Source organism: Tenrec ecaudatus, chromosome 14 (genome assembly GCF_050624435.1).
Source record: "Tenrec ecaudatus isolate mTenEca1 chromosome 14, mTenEca1.hap1, whole genome shotgun sequence".
Taxonomy (NCBI): Eukaryota; Metazoa; Chordata; class Mammalia; order Afrosoricida; family Tenrecidae; genus Tenrec; species Tenrec ecaudatus.
In genome coordinates this window covers 58,459,702-58,476,571 of record NC_134543.1, presented here as the reverse complement: position 1 = coordinate 58,476,571, position 16,870 = coordinate 58,459,702, and the positions used below count along the sequence as shown (strand labels likewise).

General features: G+C 36.3%; 1 protein-coding gene across 1 annotated transcript in view; it reads right to left on the bottom strand.

The window, feature by feature from the left end:
• Positions 1 to 16,870, bottom strand: part of MDGA2 (MAM domain containing glycosylphosphatidylinositol anchor 2) — a 1,044,700-nt gene that overhangs the window by 484,232 nt on the left and 543,598 nt on the right. The window contains exon 3 of the mRNA XM_075531139.1: positions 10,101 to 10,275. Coding sequence (XP_075387254.1) covers positions 10,101 to 10,275 — 175 coding nt within the window. The remainder of the gene's footprint in view (positions 1 to 10,100; positions 10,276 to 16,870) is intronic.

Sequence of the window (16,870 nt, the reverse complement as noted above, 5' to 3'; positions counted from 1 at the left end):
CATCTGGGTTAGAATTTTATTTTCTTGGAGAATTCTGAGATATGATATAGTCCCTCTGAGTGATTTTACCCAAAGGACAAGGGAGAGAGTGTATTTAAACACTGATGCACAGTAGTCATTTCTGGAAGACTATGTGGATGGGCTTGCTCACTGCATCTAGTTGATGCTGAGCCATAGGGATGGAGCTGCTTCTCTGAGCTTCCAAGGCTGAAATTCTTTATGGAGTGGAAAGCTCTGTCTTTCTCCCACACTGTGGAGGGTGGCTTTGAACTGCTGAACTTGCAGTTAGCAACCCAACGTGTAGCTACAGAGCTTAAAATAATTCTATGTGAAATCTAGTATTGGGTTGGAATAAAGAGCATGTTATTTCAGGCTATGTAGGAACTCCTTTCTTTATTGAGAAGAAAAAAAGAAAACCCAGTTAATACTACAAGAAATTCTTTCTTTGCTTAAGTTAAAAAAATACAAAAGAAAAATCCTATTACTATTAAATATATTAATTTACAAAGTTAAATCTGGCTTGCCTAACTAGCATATATGTTAGGTCAAAACATGAAATTTATTTGGGCCAATTTCCTAAACTTTCCTCCTTCTGTACGATAACATGCACTTCTTCATATTCCAGTTGTATCCACTTTACACAAGTAAAATATGGATGATTCTCTGGTTGAGTTCATTTTCAGGTACTATAAAAACTCTAGAGAGGTGGATGGTATTGATGGAACATATCTATCGAGCATTAGGTCTATCCCACTTGCTTCACGTTAAAAAAGACTCACTGCCATCAAGTTCTTGTCCATTCACAGTGACCCAACAGGACAGAAAACTTTCCCTTTGAATTTCCCAGACTTTATGGAAGCAGATCGCCTTTGTCATCTTTGCCCCACAGCATGGCTGGTGGCTGCCCATTTAGTTAACGGCTCATGCATAGCCCACAGGCTCCTTTCTTCCCCATAAAAATAGGAAAACAGTAGGTTTATCAATCCTGGATTTCATATACCAGAAAATGGAAAAACAAAAACACAACTCCAAGAGAGTGACCTCCACCTCAATGGCAAAACATCTCTGAGATGCACCCTAATATGAACAAACAAACAAAACAAGTAGAATAAGGGTTCTGGGAGAGGGCGGTACAGTGGAGGGAGGGGCGAAGGGGAGATTATGTTAAGGAGTCCATGTAGAAAAAGAATGCTTGGGAACTGACTGTGGTAGCACTGTAATATGACTGAGCCATGGAATGCTATCATAAACGTATTAAATCCCAATTAACAAAAAGAATGGGACACCTAAGAAATCATAAAGAAATTCAGATTTAGAAGTCATTAACCTATTATTCCATGGAGAAAATTCTAAGACCAAAAAAGAGCTTCTGTGTGTTGAGAAGAGGGATGATAAAATATAACTATAAAGAAAATTGGTGAGCCGATGGACAGTGTAAGACATGACAAAATAATAATAATTAATAATCAAGGGTTCATGGGAGGGGTGAAGTAATGGGAAAATGAGGAGCTGATACCAAGGGCTCAAGTAGAAAGAAAATTTTTTGAAAATGATGATGGCAACAAATGTGCAAATGTGCTTGACACAATGAATGTATTTATGGATTGTGATAAGAGTTATATGAGCCCCCAATAAAATGATTTTTTTAAAAGAAAATTGGTAAATGTCCTATTATTTTCTCTACTTTGCGTATATAATTAATATAATTCCTTCTCTCATAAGAGTGTTGATAAAGAGAGCTTATTTCAGCGGAACCATTCAAATATGCGAAACAGAACACAATTAACCACATATTATTAAAGATAATCTATAATTTTGTAGATACATTGATGAAATAGAGAGTAAACGGTAATGGTAAGCAAGAAACAAAGAAGTTATAATAACAAACATTTCCAAAACTCAGTGGCTTAGGGGGGAAAATAAACTTCACAAAACTCCAGAAAATTATGTTGCAATTAGAAGGAGTTTCGTCAAAGAGTGACTCGGCACTAAAAGAATCTTTCCAGTTGATGACTCCTGAGACCCTTTTACTAGCGGTTCTGCATGTAAAAAGGGGCAAATCAAGTCACCATTTGAAGAATTAGGTGAATACATGCAGGCACTGAACTTGCATGTACTATACATCACTTCTCATATCTAATGACCATAATTGATTGGGTCATAAGACACCCCCCTCCCACATAGATTAATAGAGATTGGGAATATAAATTTGTTATGCATCAAGTGAAGAAATATTTAGAAAACGTTTAGTACAGGTCATGAAAACAGCCCGAAATTAAAGAATGTATGGCAAAAATCCCAAAACTGGAATAGGTGGAAAATTAAATTCTATAATAAATACAAACTTGAGCGTCTTAAAATATCTATGCATAACTAAACATAAGATGAAATTTATCAGAAATAAATAAGTCTGCCATTGAATTTAGAATACAGCCAATTGTACAAAAACTATATGAAGAATGTCAATTTTAATGATCTGTTTAAAGTTAAAATAGAAATCAACAAAACAAAACACTACTGCTCTATTATTTAAGTCCAGGAAAGACTTTATTAGGAAGAATTCAAATGAACTGATTATAATATATAAATATACATATATATCTAAAATCAGCACATATCTATGTATTCTAAAGTTTGGGGGTTATATTGATAAAATTAAGCATGTTAAAAGAGTTCCAAATAAGGTACAATGATTTGAAAAGGTACTTTATAAAGAACAATAAAGTAAAATGGAAGCAATAAATCAGTGGTCAGTATAATAGAATTTACAGGAAGCCAATACCCTTATTAAAGAGAAATACACTAACAAATGTCACACAAAAACGGGATAGGTACATTTAAAACTTGTGATTGGCTTGCTAGCAGAATTATATTGTTTACAATATCCGTTGCTATTAGCAATTGTCTCCTGGAAACCTCACATACAACAGAACCAAAAGCTACACGGTCCATATGTACATGGTCATATCTTAGAGTACAATAATCAACATTACTTTAAGATGGCCTTTGACTTGGGACTGTGACATTCTGTATGCTAAGTCTAAGGTGTACTTAATTGTAAACGTTTTTGATAAATTATTTTATTGGTATCATTAACACTGGGAATTAGATTGGCCTTGTGTGCCAAGAGTAAATAACCATGATAATCAAGTAGTCTTTTCTATAATATAGACAAAGTTATAATATATTGTCTTATAATTGACTAATAAGGTAACCACTATGGCATTTCAGTTCATTTTAATAAGTGTTGAAATTAATAAAGCTAGCAACTTAAAGACTTTGCAAACTCCAGACTGAAATTGCACGAGAAGTAGTGATGGGAAAGAAATTAAGTTTAGTGTTATTGACTTTTAAAAAGGCATTAATTCTCTTTTAGGGTTGACCATATTACCAGAATTCCCATGAGATCTTCTAGCCTTTTCCTAAACTTTCCTTCTAGGAAATCATGTTGGTAGAACCAATAAAAAATGAAAATAAATCATTGTCTATCAACTTAAATATTCAGTTTGTAATTCTTTGTAACACAGGTAAATTGTATTTGGGGAACAATTGACGACATGTCATCTTAACTTGCACTAATTCTCAGATGAAAATGTAACAAAGCAAAAAATCAAAAAGACAAGGGAATAATATCCCTACTTGTTCTTAATATAATGAAATAGGGCAACCTACCTAAGTGAAATTAAAACAGGGACATGTTTCAGAAATAAGAAGCCTTACAAAATATATAATAGATATTGAAAAAGATTTGTGTCATGTGTGAACAGTGTCTGCACACATGAAAACTTATTAAGCTAATGCCTCTAAATCTAATTTCTTTTGAATCAAAAATGAGTTTTAATCAAATCTTAACCTTTAAAGTTGTATAACCTCTATTACCCTGCGATCAACACAGGCATGACAGAGAATAAGTGAAAGAATTATGTGAACATGGTCTTAGATTATATGTGGTGTGAAAACTGCAAAGTTTTATAAATCCATTTTCTTTCCCTTTACATAGAATACACTCTATTTCAAAGTCATGGATTTTGGAGGGCAGGCCATAAAAAAATTTCTACAAAGAATAAAGGAAGAAATATCAGCATGTCAAGTATTTTCACTCTCATCAGTAATTGCATGTCCTAAAGTGATAATGTCTTTATACTGTATCATACAAAAGTGGATAATTATCAATCATACAGTCTAAAAATTTGGAAGTAAAAAAGTTAAACACAATCTAAGAGCTCATCTTTCAAATTAAGTTTTCCTTTCTTCTGCAAACTCACTAGCATTGTCACTAATACACAAAACATGTAGCTTGCACTCAACAGCTCACAAAAATAAATTTCTGGTGGTGACTGAGAACTTGGGGGGAGGTGGGCTGTTTGCGATGTGGAAAAGCATCAGTGTGGACAACTGCTTTTCTTTAGGCTTTCCATCGAGTTTTCTGTTTTTAGAATAAATGATGCCTTCAAAGTGAGAGGTAACTGATGTCTCCAGTATCTGAGCTCTTTGAGCTTCTTCAACTAACATTTTTCTTTGTACTCTATCTGCTAAATAATTATCATTCCTTGTTATTAGTTTTTCTTCAAAACTTGGTGGATGTTTCTATTCTTTTTATCATAAATATATGTTTTTATGCTGTTATTGTTGGAGTATTCCATTGCTGCTGTTTTATCGTGATGACTTCAGGAGGGCATCATGAAGAATGTACATGTTTAAAATAGAGTGTAAAGAAGGATTAATTTTATGTATGTTTCTAAAATACATAAGGGCTGCATGTTTTCAGACTTTTAGAGACTGTATGCCACTAAAAGAAAAATTTCAATTTACTAACTTTCGATCAGAAATATTCATGGAAGCGATTGGAACAAGTTTGGGAGAACAATTAAATGTATATGATTACGTGACTACCAGACTCCAAATATACATATGTGGTGAGTTGGGTTTGTTTAAAAGAAGCAAAACCAGTGATTCTTGTATGTAAATATAAATTTTGAAACTTAATATCAAGAAGTGGCTTGCTCAGATTTAATAGGGGATAAATCCTGGTAAGTCGGGTATGATACATATAGTAAGCAGCTTTTCCTGACTAATGTGGTTGCTGAGATGATGAATTAGGAAGCAGGCAGACAAACCCAGGAGTCAGGTTACAGGCTAGTGGAAGCTGAGTCTGATGACTCTAAGCTCAGTCAGTAAGGCTTGTGGCTGCAATATTAGATTAATCCAGGTCACCAGGAAATTTTAAAAATAAGAGTGTCCGTAGCTCCCAGGGTCCGTGGGCAGTATGACAGGTCACTGGTTCAAGTCAAAAAAAACAGAGGTCAATGAGACAAATGCAGGATCCAGACCAGCGAGAAGACACACGCTTTCCTACAAAGTCAGCTTAACTAGTAGGCCACATTCCAGAGGAGACTTCCTCACAGATGCAGTAGGACTGTGACCTTAGTAAGGAGTCTACACTCCTCCTAACCTTCTTATAACTATGTTGTTGCCAACAACATAGAGTTGAAAATATTGTTAGAGCTCGTCAAGGGGGGATATGAGGCCCTAGCTGAGAATCCTGGTCCAGAAAAGTTGACACAAGGCTTATATATATCAATGGTATTGTTTGTATATGGAATTCTGCTTCCTATAATTGTCAGAATATTATTTTACTTTCTTAAAACTAAAGTGAATAATCATATATTTCTAGGCATATATTTATGATAAGATTGTTCAAAATAATATTACAGAGCAAATTATATTCTTGATAGGAATTGTGAAAAAAATGCTGTATAAAATGTATTCAGTCCAATTTTTATTCCACAAGATATTTTATAAAATATGTAGGAAGAAGTCACTGGTGCAGATTAATAAACATTGCCCAAATGATCAAAATGTTTCAATCCACCAGCACTTCAAAATATCTCACAAAAGTCACCTCATTTTACATGTCTCAAGCTTCTCCTCTGAAATGGAATTTCCTTATTAAAATTACGTGGGGTAGAAAATTAATTTTTTCTTTGCATAATGTCTAACTATCTGATTAGAAGATGAAGTTTAATGAGAGATATGTATCGTCACTATTATCAAACTTTTTAAGACTCTAGGAACAGTAGAACAGTTTATAAAGACAGTTCACCACAAGTGATCTGACTCATTCTTACTTCAAATATTCTTTGGCAGTTTTGTTAAATGTAACCACTTTTCTACTTCAATTCAGTGTTAAAATATGTGTTGCTGCAGATGTCTTTGTATTTTTTGTAATTGTTTTATTAGGGGCTCATACAACTTTTATCACAATCAATACATGAATCAATTGTGTTAAGCATATTTGTACATTCATTGCCCTCATCATTCTCAAATATTTGCTCTCCACCTAATCCCCTGGCATCAGCTCATTTTTCCCCTCCCTCCCGTTCGCTCCTCCCTCATGAGCCCTTGCTAATTTACAAATGATTATTTTGTCATATCTTGCCCTGCCCGATGTTTCCTTTCACCCCGTCCTATGCTATGCTCCACTTTCTACCAATGGTAATAAAGACTCCACATCTGGAACAGGTGGAGCCCAAGAACCACACACCTGCAGTGAAGCTGACGCATCGAACGCCATTGCTCCAAACAGAGAACATGGTCTGTGCGTTTAGCAGCTCCTAAAGTAACTAATGCGAAAGTTCCTGAATTAAACTTGCTAACTTGCTTAGGGTTTAAAATAAATAGTGACCTATTCAATCAGGTAGTGAACTCTCAAATAAAATTCCAAGCATTAATTAATCTTAAGTATTTTATTCCAACTTCAGGCACCAACGTTGTCAAATTTTAACACTGTAGTCACTTTTAAGTTATAAAGATTTGTGTAGAGAAATTATACCTAAGTCTTAAAACTCTACTCCAACAAATGTTGTATTTAAAATATGTGGCTTCTTCACATAACCCTCGTGGTCACTAGACATATCTGAATATCCATAAAAATAAAATAAACACTAGCCTTGAACGTATGACATTCCTGGGCTAGTTTATATTGGCGATGTAACATCTATTCAGAATAGAGACTTTTTACAAATTGGAATGTCTCGAATATTATTATTATTGACAGCTGTCTAATAAAAGCTAGCCACTTTAATAAAAGTCAGTACTGAAAAGAATTGTTCAACATGATGTGCATCACAAGGTCATTTCACTTAAAATAAGACAAAATACTTGTATTATAAATCTAGACTGTGTGGGGAGCAAGCTAGCGGGGTCAGGAAGAGGAAGGTGACTAACCTCTTGCCTCAGGCAAGGGGGCACTCACGCCTTAAATGACGACCCTGGCTTAGGACAGGTGGAGGGAAGGGGGAGGCAAGGAGTGCACAGGGAACTAAGATAACAAGCACACTGGAGAGACGGGATTAAGAGGATTTCAGCAGACAGTAATGGAGGCTACAATTCAGAACAGCATTCGACAATCTCTACCGTAGGAGGAAGGAGCACTGGCCGCCCTGTGGGCTAGGCGGTGGGCTACTAATCCCTAAATTGGTGGGGCAAAGTCACCAGGTACTCTGCGGAGAGAGATGAGACTGTCTCCTCCCATAAAGATTTATAGTCTTGGAAACCCTGGATAGGGTTACTATGAGTTGGAGTCAATTTGATCGCGGTGAGTTTTCCTTGGTTTATAATTAAAATGAAAATAGAAAAAGATTGTTATGAAGAAAATAGCTCTTAGCGGGAGATGAGGGAATACCGTACACACAATTCCCTCATTACATTTTATATCTGGGCATTGTGGGCCACAAAAGAATTACCTCGGGGGTTTCAAGCAGCCGGTGAGCTGCAAGTTTGACACCCTGGTTTATAGTAAGGAGGAGTAAGGGACATTAAAAAAATCTACAAATGTGAGTGTTCTTCCTTTACAAATTTAATTTCAAGACAGCGAGCCAAGTTTTGAAAAGTTGGTAAAAAATCTGTTGTGGCCATGCAAAACCTTCGGCGAATGTGTTCTAGGCATTTTCAGATTCTAAAATGATGTCACTGACCTCCAAGGCAATTGTGACTCGTGGTGACAATCACAAGTACCACGTAATATATAATGCACTTCAGCAGGGTCTGCAGCGATCCCACGTAATCAAACGCATTATTTCTTGATTAACACATATGTTTATTCACAGAAATTAAGTAAAGATACTGGCTAGTTTTCACTAGTTCAAAATAGGTTTCGCCAACAAAAGTTACCCCAAACAAAATACAAGAAATAATAACACCTATAGCCTTTCGATCTTTAAAACATGGAAGACATTAATTTGAAAGCTTCATGTCCAAAATCAGAACAATAAAATGAGCATAGATGTGTGCTTACAAAGTTACATCATCGAGTTTGTTATATTTAAATTGATATACCAGCAACTTTCTAAAAATATGGAAAAATAATATATGTAATGGGAAATTTTGGCCAGGCGAACGAAGGCAGAGTTTATGCTGTGGTTGAGAAAAGCCTGGGATAAGGCCAACATGTGCAGAAACGAAGACAGGGAGAGAATGGTACAGAAGATGAAGGCACCTGGGTTATGGCCGACACTCCCTGCTATGGAGCCAATGCTGGCTCATCGTGACCCGCTGAGGGTTTCCGAGACAGTAACTGGATAGGGGACTAGAAAGCCTAGTCGTGCTCCCAAGGAGCTCCCGGTGGTTTCTACCTACCAACTCTGTGGCTCACAGCCCAATGTGCAACCACTACCTCACCAGGCCTCCATGTGGTTATCCGTAGAGCTATGAAAGGGCGGAGAGAGAAGAACATGAGCTAACTCGCGTCATTTAAAAAACAAACAAACAAACAAACACAAATGAAGGTAGAAGGCAAATCATAAAAACATCTCTCTTCTCTATTTACCAGTGTCCTAAATAAATAAGATTCACCCTTCTGGATTGACACATGGATCAGATAGAATCTCAAGTAACTATTCATTGTCACTCATTGAAATAAAAATTCTAAAACCAGTTGCCTTCTAATGTGCTCCAACTCATGATCAGATCAACTCCGTCAGAGCGCTGTGCTCCTTAGAGCTTTAAACTGCTACTTTTTCAGAAGTAGATCAATAGGGGTTTTTTTGTTTTTTTTTTCTGAGATGAGTCCTTAATCATTGTCATGGCCCAAGGACTTCACTGAATGTAAAGAAACGGAAGTAAGCAAAAAGTTAGGACTTTCATGGAATTACTAAGGCTTGATGTACTTAAAGGTGGTGGGGGGGCAATCTAAAAGAGTTAAAAACTAAAGAATACAAGTTTGACAAAAACATATACGTGTTCAAAAGCCCAGACTGCTGTAGCTGTTTGTTTTGTTTTCTTACGGCAGGAAATGAAGCTAGCAAGAAGATGTTCGTTATAAAACTCTAAGAAAGAAGAAAGCTAAGGACAAACGGGAACAATTCACATTAAGAGCAAACACGAGTCAATGCACACCTCATAGGTTGCGTCCCATTGTCTAACACTGGTTCCGATTACTTTCTCTCCAGAGAGGTCAACACCAGTTTCTACACACACAGTTTCGCCATTCACAAGCCAGTCCCTACAGATCCATTTATATGATGCAATTAAGTTACAAATGAATAGTTGTATTTACAGAGTAACCTTAACTAGATGGTCAGCAAACCAGAAGAGCCTTCACCAGATGGAATGACACACCAACTGCCACAACGGACTTACACATGCATAATTCTGCGGGAGCCACAAGACTGGGCCACGTTGCCTTGTGCTGCACATGAAGTTTTTGTACAGCGAAGTTGTGCTGAAGTGCCAAGGTCAACTCAATCACGCCAACCAACAAAAATCACAACCATAACACATACTGGATGATCCTTTGAAAACATGTAAAAGAGGCCATTTTGTATTTAGAGGCACTGTGAAATATTAAAAATCATTAGTGAGATTGACATTTCTTCTTGGTTAATGTGGTTCTAAAAGGGTGTATAATGAGCATGCATTATTTTATCACAGTACTGATGAAAATTTATAAGGAATGCCATTTCACTAAAACAACTAAGAACTCTAATTCAAGGAATAAATAAACCATCATTTTACTTAAGAGCTTTAACAACTGAAAATCGATGTGCAACTCTAGACAAGGAGAAGAAGAAACCTGTAGCCACTTTCTCGCCATTACTTACAGTAGACATCCACTCTGATGGACTTTATTGCGGGGGACCCCAAGCCATTCTCTGCTTTGCAGTAATACCGGCCTCCTTGGTGGCGCTGAATGTTTGTGATCCTCAGAGTCTCGTTGAAGACACTTGAGTCTTGGAATCTGTCAGAGGCACTTCCTGCTGTTTTGGTCCACCTGATCTGAGCAAGCATCAACAAAGATTGTTACTTTAGGTTGGTTTCCCCACATAAAAATAATCAAAGGAAAAAATCAATTATACTTTTGAAGGGTGTGCTTTTAGAGATGCAGATATTTCCTTTCTAGTAAAATCATTAAAAAACACAAAAACTATGCTTACATACACAAATAAACTTATAACTATTGTCTAGTGTAGGTGACTTAATTACACAGAATTCATCGATAGCTTAAAACATATAAAGGGACAACACAATATAAAAGGAGTTAGATATGGTAAATATAAGAGAAAATAAATACATTTTCTTTTTGTTGAGCAATTAAAGTTTTATATTTCCAAAGTCTTTAACACATTTTCTTTTTGGACATGGTTTATTGTTTTATTTTAAAAGTCTCATCTGATTGGGATGTGCACACATAATACCATAATGACTTATTGAGATCGTAGGTAATTTCATACACCTGGTTGTTAAAAGAGGCTTTTAAAATGTATTTTAAATGCCCCCCCCAAATGACTGAGTGTTTTGATAATTAGAATATACTTTACAGCAATAATTATTTTCAAAAAGTGTGTAAACTTTTTCAAAGACAACATTTCTATTAAACTGCCAAAATGCTTTGAATATCTGAAACATTCCATTATAAACAATACCATTCTCTTAAACACAGCTGTGCAAAACAGACTTCATCTTTGCTGGCAATAAAGACTGGCATTCAACTCAAATTTTGTGTATTTTAGTTTTTAAAATCTGAATAAAAACTACATGATGTTGCTATAAAATGGTATAAAATAAGAAGAAAATTGGTTTCGGTTTTATTTCCTTCCCTTTCCTGCTACACAATATATTTTATTTACTTGGTTTTTATTTGTTTGTTTTAGGTTGAAGAATGGGTGCTAGAATTACTCTGTTCAAAAAAATACAGAAATAAAGAAAAGAAATACTCTGTTCAAATTCATATGTAAAGTATATAAAATGAGATTAAGCACTGAAACTCAAAATTGAAATCTTGTAATACATCTATTCAATATTTGTGAGACCAAGTGTTTAAATATGAACTGAAACCAAAGATCAATATTCTAGGAGTTCATAAGATGAAATGGACTGGCATTGCCATTTTGAAAGAGAAAAATCACGTTTTACTATGCAAGAATAACAGACTCAGGAGGATGGCATGGCATTCATTATGTAAAAGAACAGTTTGAGGTCTATCTTGAAGTATAATGCAGTATGTCATTAGATAACATCTATCAGCATAGAAGGAAATCCATTAAATACAATTATTATTCAAATGTACATACCAACTACGAAAACTAGTGTTAAAGAAATGGAAGAATTCTAGCAACATCTTCAGTATGGAATTAATCAAACATAATCATGATGCACTGATCACTATTGACAACTGGAAAAGAAAAGTTGGAAACAAAGTGGAAGGAAAAGTAATTTGAAAGTATGATCTCATTGAGTAGAAATTAAGTGGGAGATTGCCGGAAAGAATTTTGCACAACTAAATACTTCTTCAATGAACATAACTTTTATTGACAAAACAAAAGGTGACTGAAAACCTAGACTTCTGCAGATGGAATACACAGAAATCAAATGAATTACATCTATGGGAAGAGACATGGAAAAGCTCAATATCAGCGGTTAAAACTAGGCAAGGAGAGACTGTGAAGTAGACAATCAATTGCTCTTATGTAAGATCAGGTTGAAGTTTGAAAAAAAATAAAGAAGTCTATAAGAACCAAAATATAACCTTGATATCTCCCACTTCAATTTCAAGAACAAATTTGACACACTGAACACCAATAACAGAAGACCTGATGAGCTGTAGATGACATGATGACTGTCATGCATGAAGAAAGCAAAAGGTCATTAAAAAGGTAGGGGGGAAAAAGGAAAAAATCAAAGTAGATGTTAGAAGAGACTGAGAGTTGCTCTTACATAGAATCCGTCTCTCTTTTTCCCACTCTCTCACTGCCATCTAGTCTAATGGCCACTCATAGCAACCCTACAGGACAGAGTAGAACTGCCCCCGTGAGTCTGGATGGCTTAACTCATTATGGGAGTATAAAACCCAGTCTTTTCTTCCAGAAGCAGTTTGTAGTTTCAAACTGCTCATCTTTCGGATCACATTCTAATGCATAACCACTAACCAACCACGGCAAATGGGAAGGAGAAAAGAAAGATGAAGTAGAAGAGCTAAACAAAGTATTTCAAAGTATGTCAAAATGATGCAGTATTAAAAAGAAAACACTCTCAGTATATCTTAAACTGAAAAAGTCAAGCCTTGAATTGAAATACTGAGTGCTCTGGGCAAAATATTGAATGGTACAGAAGACACTAAAATAAGTTGGAAAGAATACACAGAATCACCGTACCCAAAAAGAACTGGTCAACATTCAAACAATGCAAGAGATAACCTATGAGCAAGAACCAATGGTACTAACAAAAGAATTACAGCTTACACTGAAAGCATTAGCCAAAAAAAAAAAAAAAAAAAAAGGCTCCGGGAATTGATGGAAGACCAACTGAAATGTGTCAACAAACTGATACATTAGAAGAATTCACTTGCCTGGAAATTTGGAAGACAGATTCTTGGTCAACTGACTGGACGAGATCCATGTCTGTACCCATTCCAAATAAAGCTGACCCAACAATGTTCCAACTATAGGACTTCTACAGGGAACAAGAAGCAGTTTGTGTGTGTGTGTGTGTGTAGGGGGGAGTGGGACGTAGAGGAACACTAAATGGTTTAAAATCAGGAAGGGTCTGTGTCAAAGTTTTATGCTCTCACTGTGCTATTCAATCTGTATGCTGAACAAATTATTAGAGAAACTGGATTATATGAAGAAAATGCTGCATTGGTATGTGAGGAAGACATTAACCACCTGGAATATACAGATGATACAATCTTGCTTGCTGAAAGTGAGGAAGACTAGAAGCACTTGATGAAAATCAAGGCTCATTGCCTTCAGTATGGATTACAACCCAATGTAAACAAAATCAAAAGCCTTGAAATTGAAGCAATAGAAAACATCATGATAAACTCAAAAAGAATGAAGTTATTGTGGATTTTGTCTTGCTTGGATCCACAATCAATGCTCATGTGGGCACAGTAAAAGATCAAAGAATGCACTGCATTGGGTAAATGTGCTGAAACAGACTTCTTTAATGCTTGGAAGGGTAGAGAGGCTACTTTGAGGTCTAAGGTGTACCTCACCAAAGTGACCGTATATTCAATCACTTCATATATGTGTGAATACTGGATATTGAATAAGGAAGGCCCTAGAATAACTGATGCATTTGAATCATGGTGCTGGCAAAGAATATCAAAAGTGCTGTGGACTGACAAAAGAAAAAACAAATCTGTCTTGGAAGTATGGACAGAATGTTCGTTAGAGGCAAAGATGGAGAGACTTTGTCATACTTGGGCATGTTGTCAGGAGAGAGCAGTCCTTAGAGAAAGACATCATGCTTGGCAAGGCAGAGGGACAGCCAAGAGGAAGACCCTCAACAAGTTGGATTGACTGTAAGTGGCTGCAGCAATGGCCTCCACAGCAGAACAACAGTGAGGATGGCACAGGCTTGCGCAGTGTTTCCTTCACAGGGTCATTATGGACTGGAACTGACTCAATGGCACCTAACAACAAAAATGGCGCTATAATGTATATCTATTGTCATAGAGTGATAATTTCAGTAAGTGCCATTAAAATATTTTAAATTCTCTTCAACATCATTAGACTATGTATATTATATATATACTCATGTTTCCCCTTAATTATATGTAAAATATCTAAAAATAAATAACAAGTACTTGTTCGATGCCTTTCATGTACATCAAATATTCATAAAGTAGCAAGATCAACAACTTCAAGCAGTTATAATACTAATATGCCCATATAAAAGAAAATATATAGTAAGCATGCTGTTTTGATAAGTCGTATTCCCATGGTGAAATCTAGAATCTATCTTCATTTTAAACTTCAAGATCTACAGATACAGATGTAAACAAAATTTTTTTGTTCTTGAATAAAAACCACATACCAATTCAGATTCAATTAAGTCATTCCAATTTAAGGCAACTCCATATACTGTAAAATATATCTTTACTCCATACAGTTGTTTTATAATTTTATTTCATTATTTTTTTTGTTTTGTTTCATTATTGTTGTGCATAACATAGGAGAGTATTTTGAAAGTATTGTACAAAATTGTAGACATCTTTGTTAAATGAAAATATCAACATGTAAAACTATTGTTTCTCAACTGATCTTACATTTACATCGTTTTTCCATTTTTCCAGTCCTTCCCAGAAGAATTCTGCAGTCTTCAATTAATACATCAAAACGGTAGTTTGGGGCATACTTTAGGGATTCAAATTGTGTTTCTTTTTAAAGTTTTTTGAAATTTAGGAAGAAAAAGAAGTATGACGGGACAAGATCAAGACTGTAGGAAAATAAGGTAATGTTTGCAAATAAATAACCCTTGCTAAGTCTCAACACAAGAACACTTTGTTCTAACAATCCCCATATGTTCGCTGAAAACAAAATGAGTACATAAGCAAATGTGGTGAAGAAAGATGATGGTGCCTGGCTATCAAAAGAGATAGCATCTGGGGTCTTAAAGGCTTGAAGAAAAACAGGTGGCCATCTAGCTCAGAAGAAACAAAGCCTTCCTGGAAGAAGCACACCAGCCTGTGTGATCATGAGGTGTTGATGGGATTAGGTAGCAGGCATCTAAGACCCAGAAAAAAATCATACCCAATGTGAATAGGGGTGGGAGGGTATGGAGTGGAGACCCAATGACCATCTGTAGACAATTGGACATCCTCTCACAGAGGGGTCACAGGGAAGAGATGAGATAGGGTACAGTATAGCACTGATGAAACACATAACTTTCCTCTAGTTCTTTGGTACTTCCATCACCCCACTATCATGATCTCAACTCTACCTTACAAATCAGATTAGACCAGAGCATGCACTACAGATAAGAGCCAGAAACACAGGGAATCCAGGATAGATAAATCCCTCAGGGCCAACAAGGAGAGTAGAGATACCAGCAGGATTAGGGGAGGGTGGGGGGAGAAAGGATCAACCTAGAACCCCCTCCTAGGGGGATGAATAATGGATAAGTGGGTAGGGGCAATGAAGGATGATGTAAGATATGGAAATAATAATCCATAATTTATCAAGGGTTCATGAGGGACAGTGGATGGGGGGGGGAGGGAGGGCAGGGGAAGAAATAGTGAGTTGATATCAGAGGCTCAAGTGGGAAGAGAATACTTGAAAATGATGATGGCGGCATATGTGCAAAGGTACTTGACATGCTGGATGAATCTATGGATTGTGATAAGAGATGGAAGAGTCTCCAATAAAAGTATTTTTAAAAAGGTGAGAAAGTGTATTGTCGTGATGGTGGGGCAATGAGATTCCCTTGGGCAACTTTCCTGTTTTCACTCATAAAGTTTTCCATTTACTTAGAACTTTTTCATAATAATACCCCATGATCCACTTGTGTTAGTCTACAACATCTGTAATGATGATCACTTTTTGGTGCCAATAACCCCAGCTGCCATAACTTCCTCAGTGGAGTTCTCCTCTTTTAACTGTTCTAAAGGACCTCGTGCAGGAGAAAGGTGAGATACTCTCTTGAGGATTTGCAGTCTCCAAAACCCACAAAGGCCTTCCTTCTGCTCTGTCCTCCAGGATCACTGTGGGTCAGAATCAACTCAAGGACAGTGAATCTGATTTTTCATTTGGAGTAGATCACACAAGTGAGAGAAATATCTGTCTCACCCCATTAAGATTTACAGTCTCAGAAACCGTCTATAAGGTTGCTGAGAGTCATAATTGACTCTATGGCTGCGAAATTGCTTTTTTTTGGTACTGAATCACCTCTTAAGCCAATGTTTGATTGAACCTTGCTCCTGCAATTATACTGGTAAATCTAAGACTCATCCCTGGGTATGTTTCTTTCCATAAAATTGTCTACACTGCCTTCTATCTTGCTTTGAACACGTATGGAAAACTCAGCTTGTTGAGATAACTATAACTCATTGATGTCAAAGTGTATTCCAACTCCTGGGGATCCTGTAGGACAGGGGAGACAGGCCTTCTGGGTTTTCAAGACTGTAACTCTTTACAGAAGTAGGAAGCCCATCTTTCTTCAATAGAGTGGCTGGTGGTCTCGAACTGCTAACCTTGTGGTTAACAGCTCAACACAAAATCACTTTAGTACCCATCATCTGAAAATTTGCTGAGGCTGAAATGTTCACTTAGAATGCCAAACTACGTGAAATCCCAACTTCAACAGTTATTACATTGATAGTAATTCTATCTTTTAACCAATTTCTGGACTTCAGCCATGGCTTTCCAAGGTTGATGTTTTTCCTTGTCTTGGCTCATGTTTGATACCTTCTCAAATATTTCTTAATACCTTAATCCATACCTAAAGACTCTTGTTTGGTGTTGGCAATATTTTGATAAAATTGTTGCAAAGTTTGGGGAAGACGTCCACTTGAGTTTTGTTAAAAGTACTAGCCTTGACCTTCACTTTTCTCCCTTGCTCTTTTTTTTTTTTTTACAAGGCACCCTAAAGA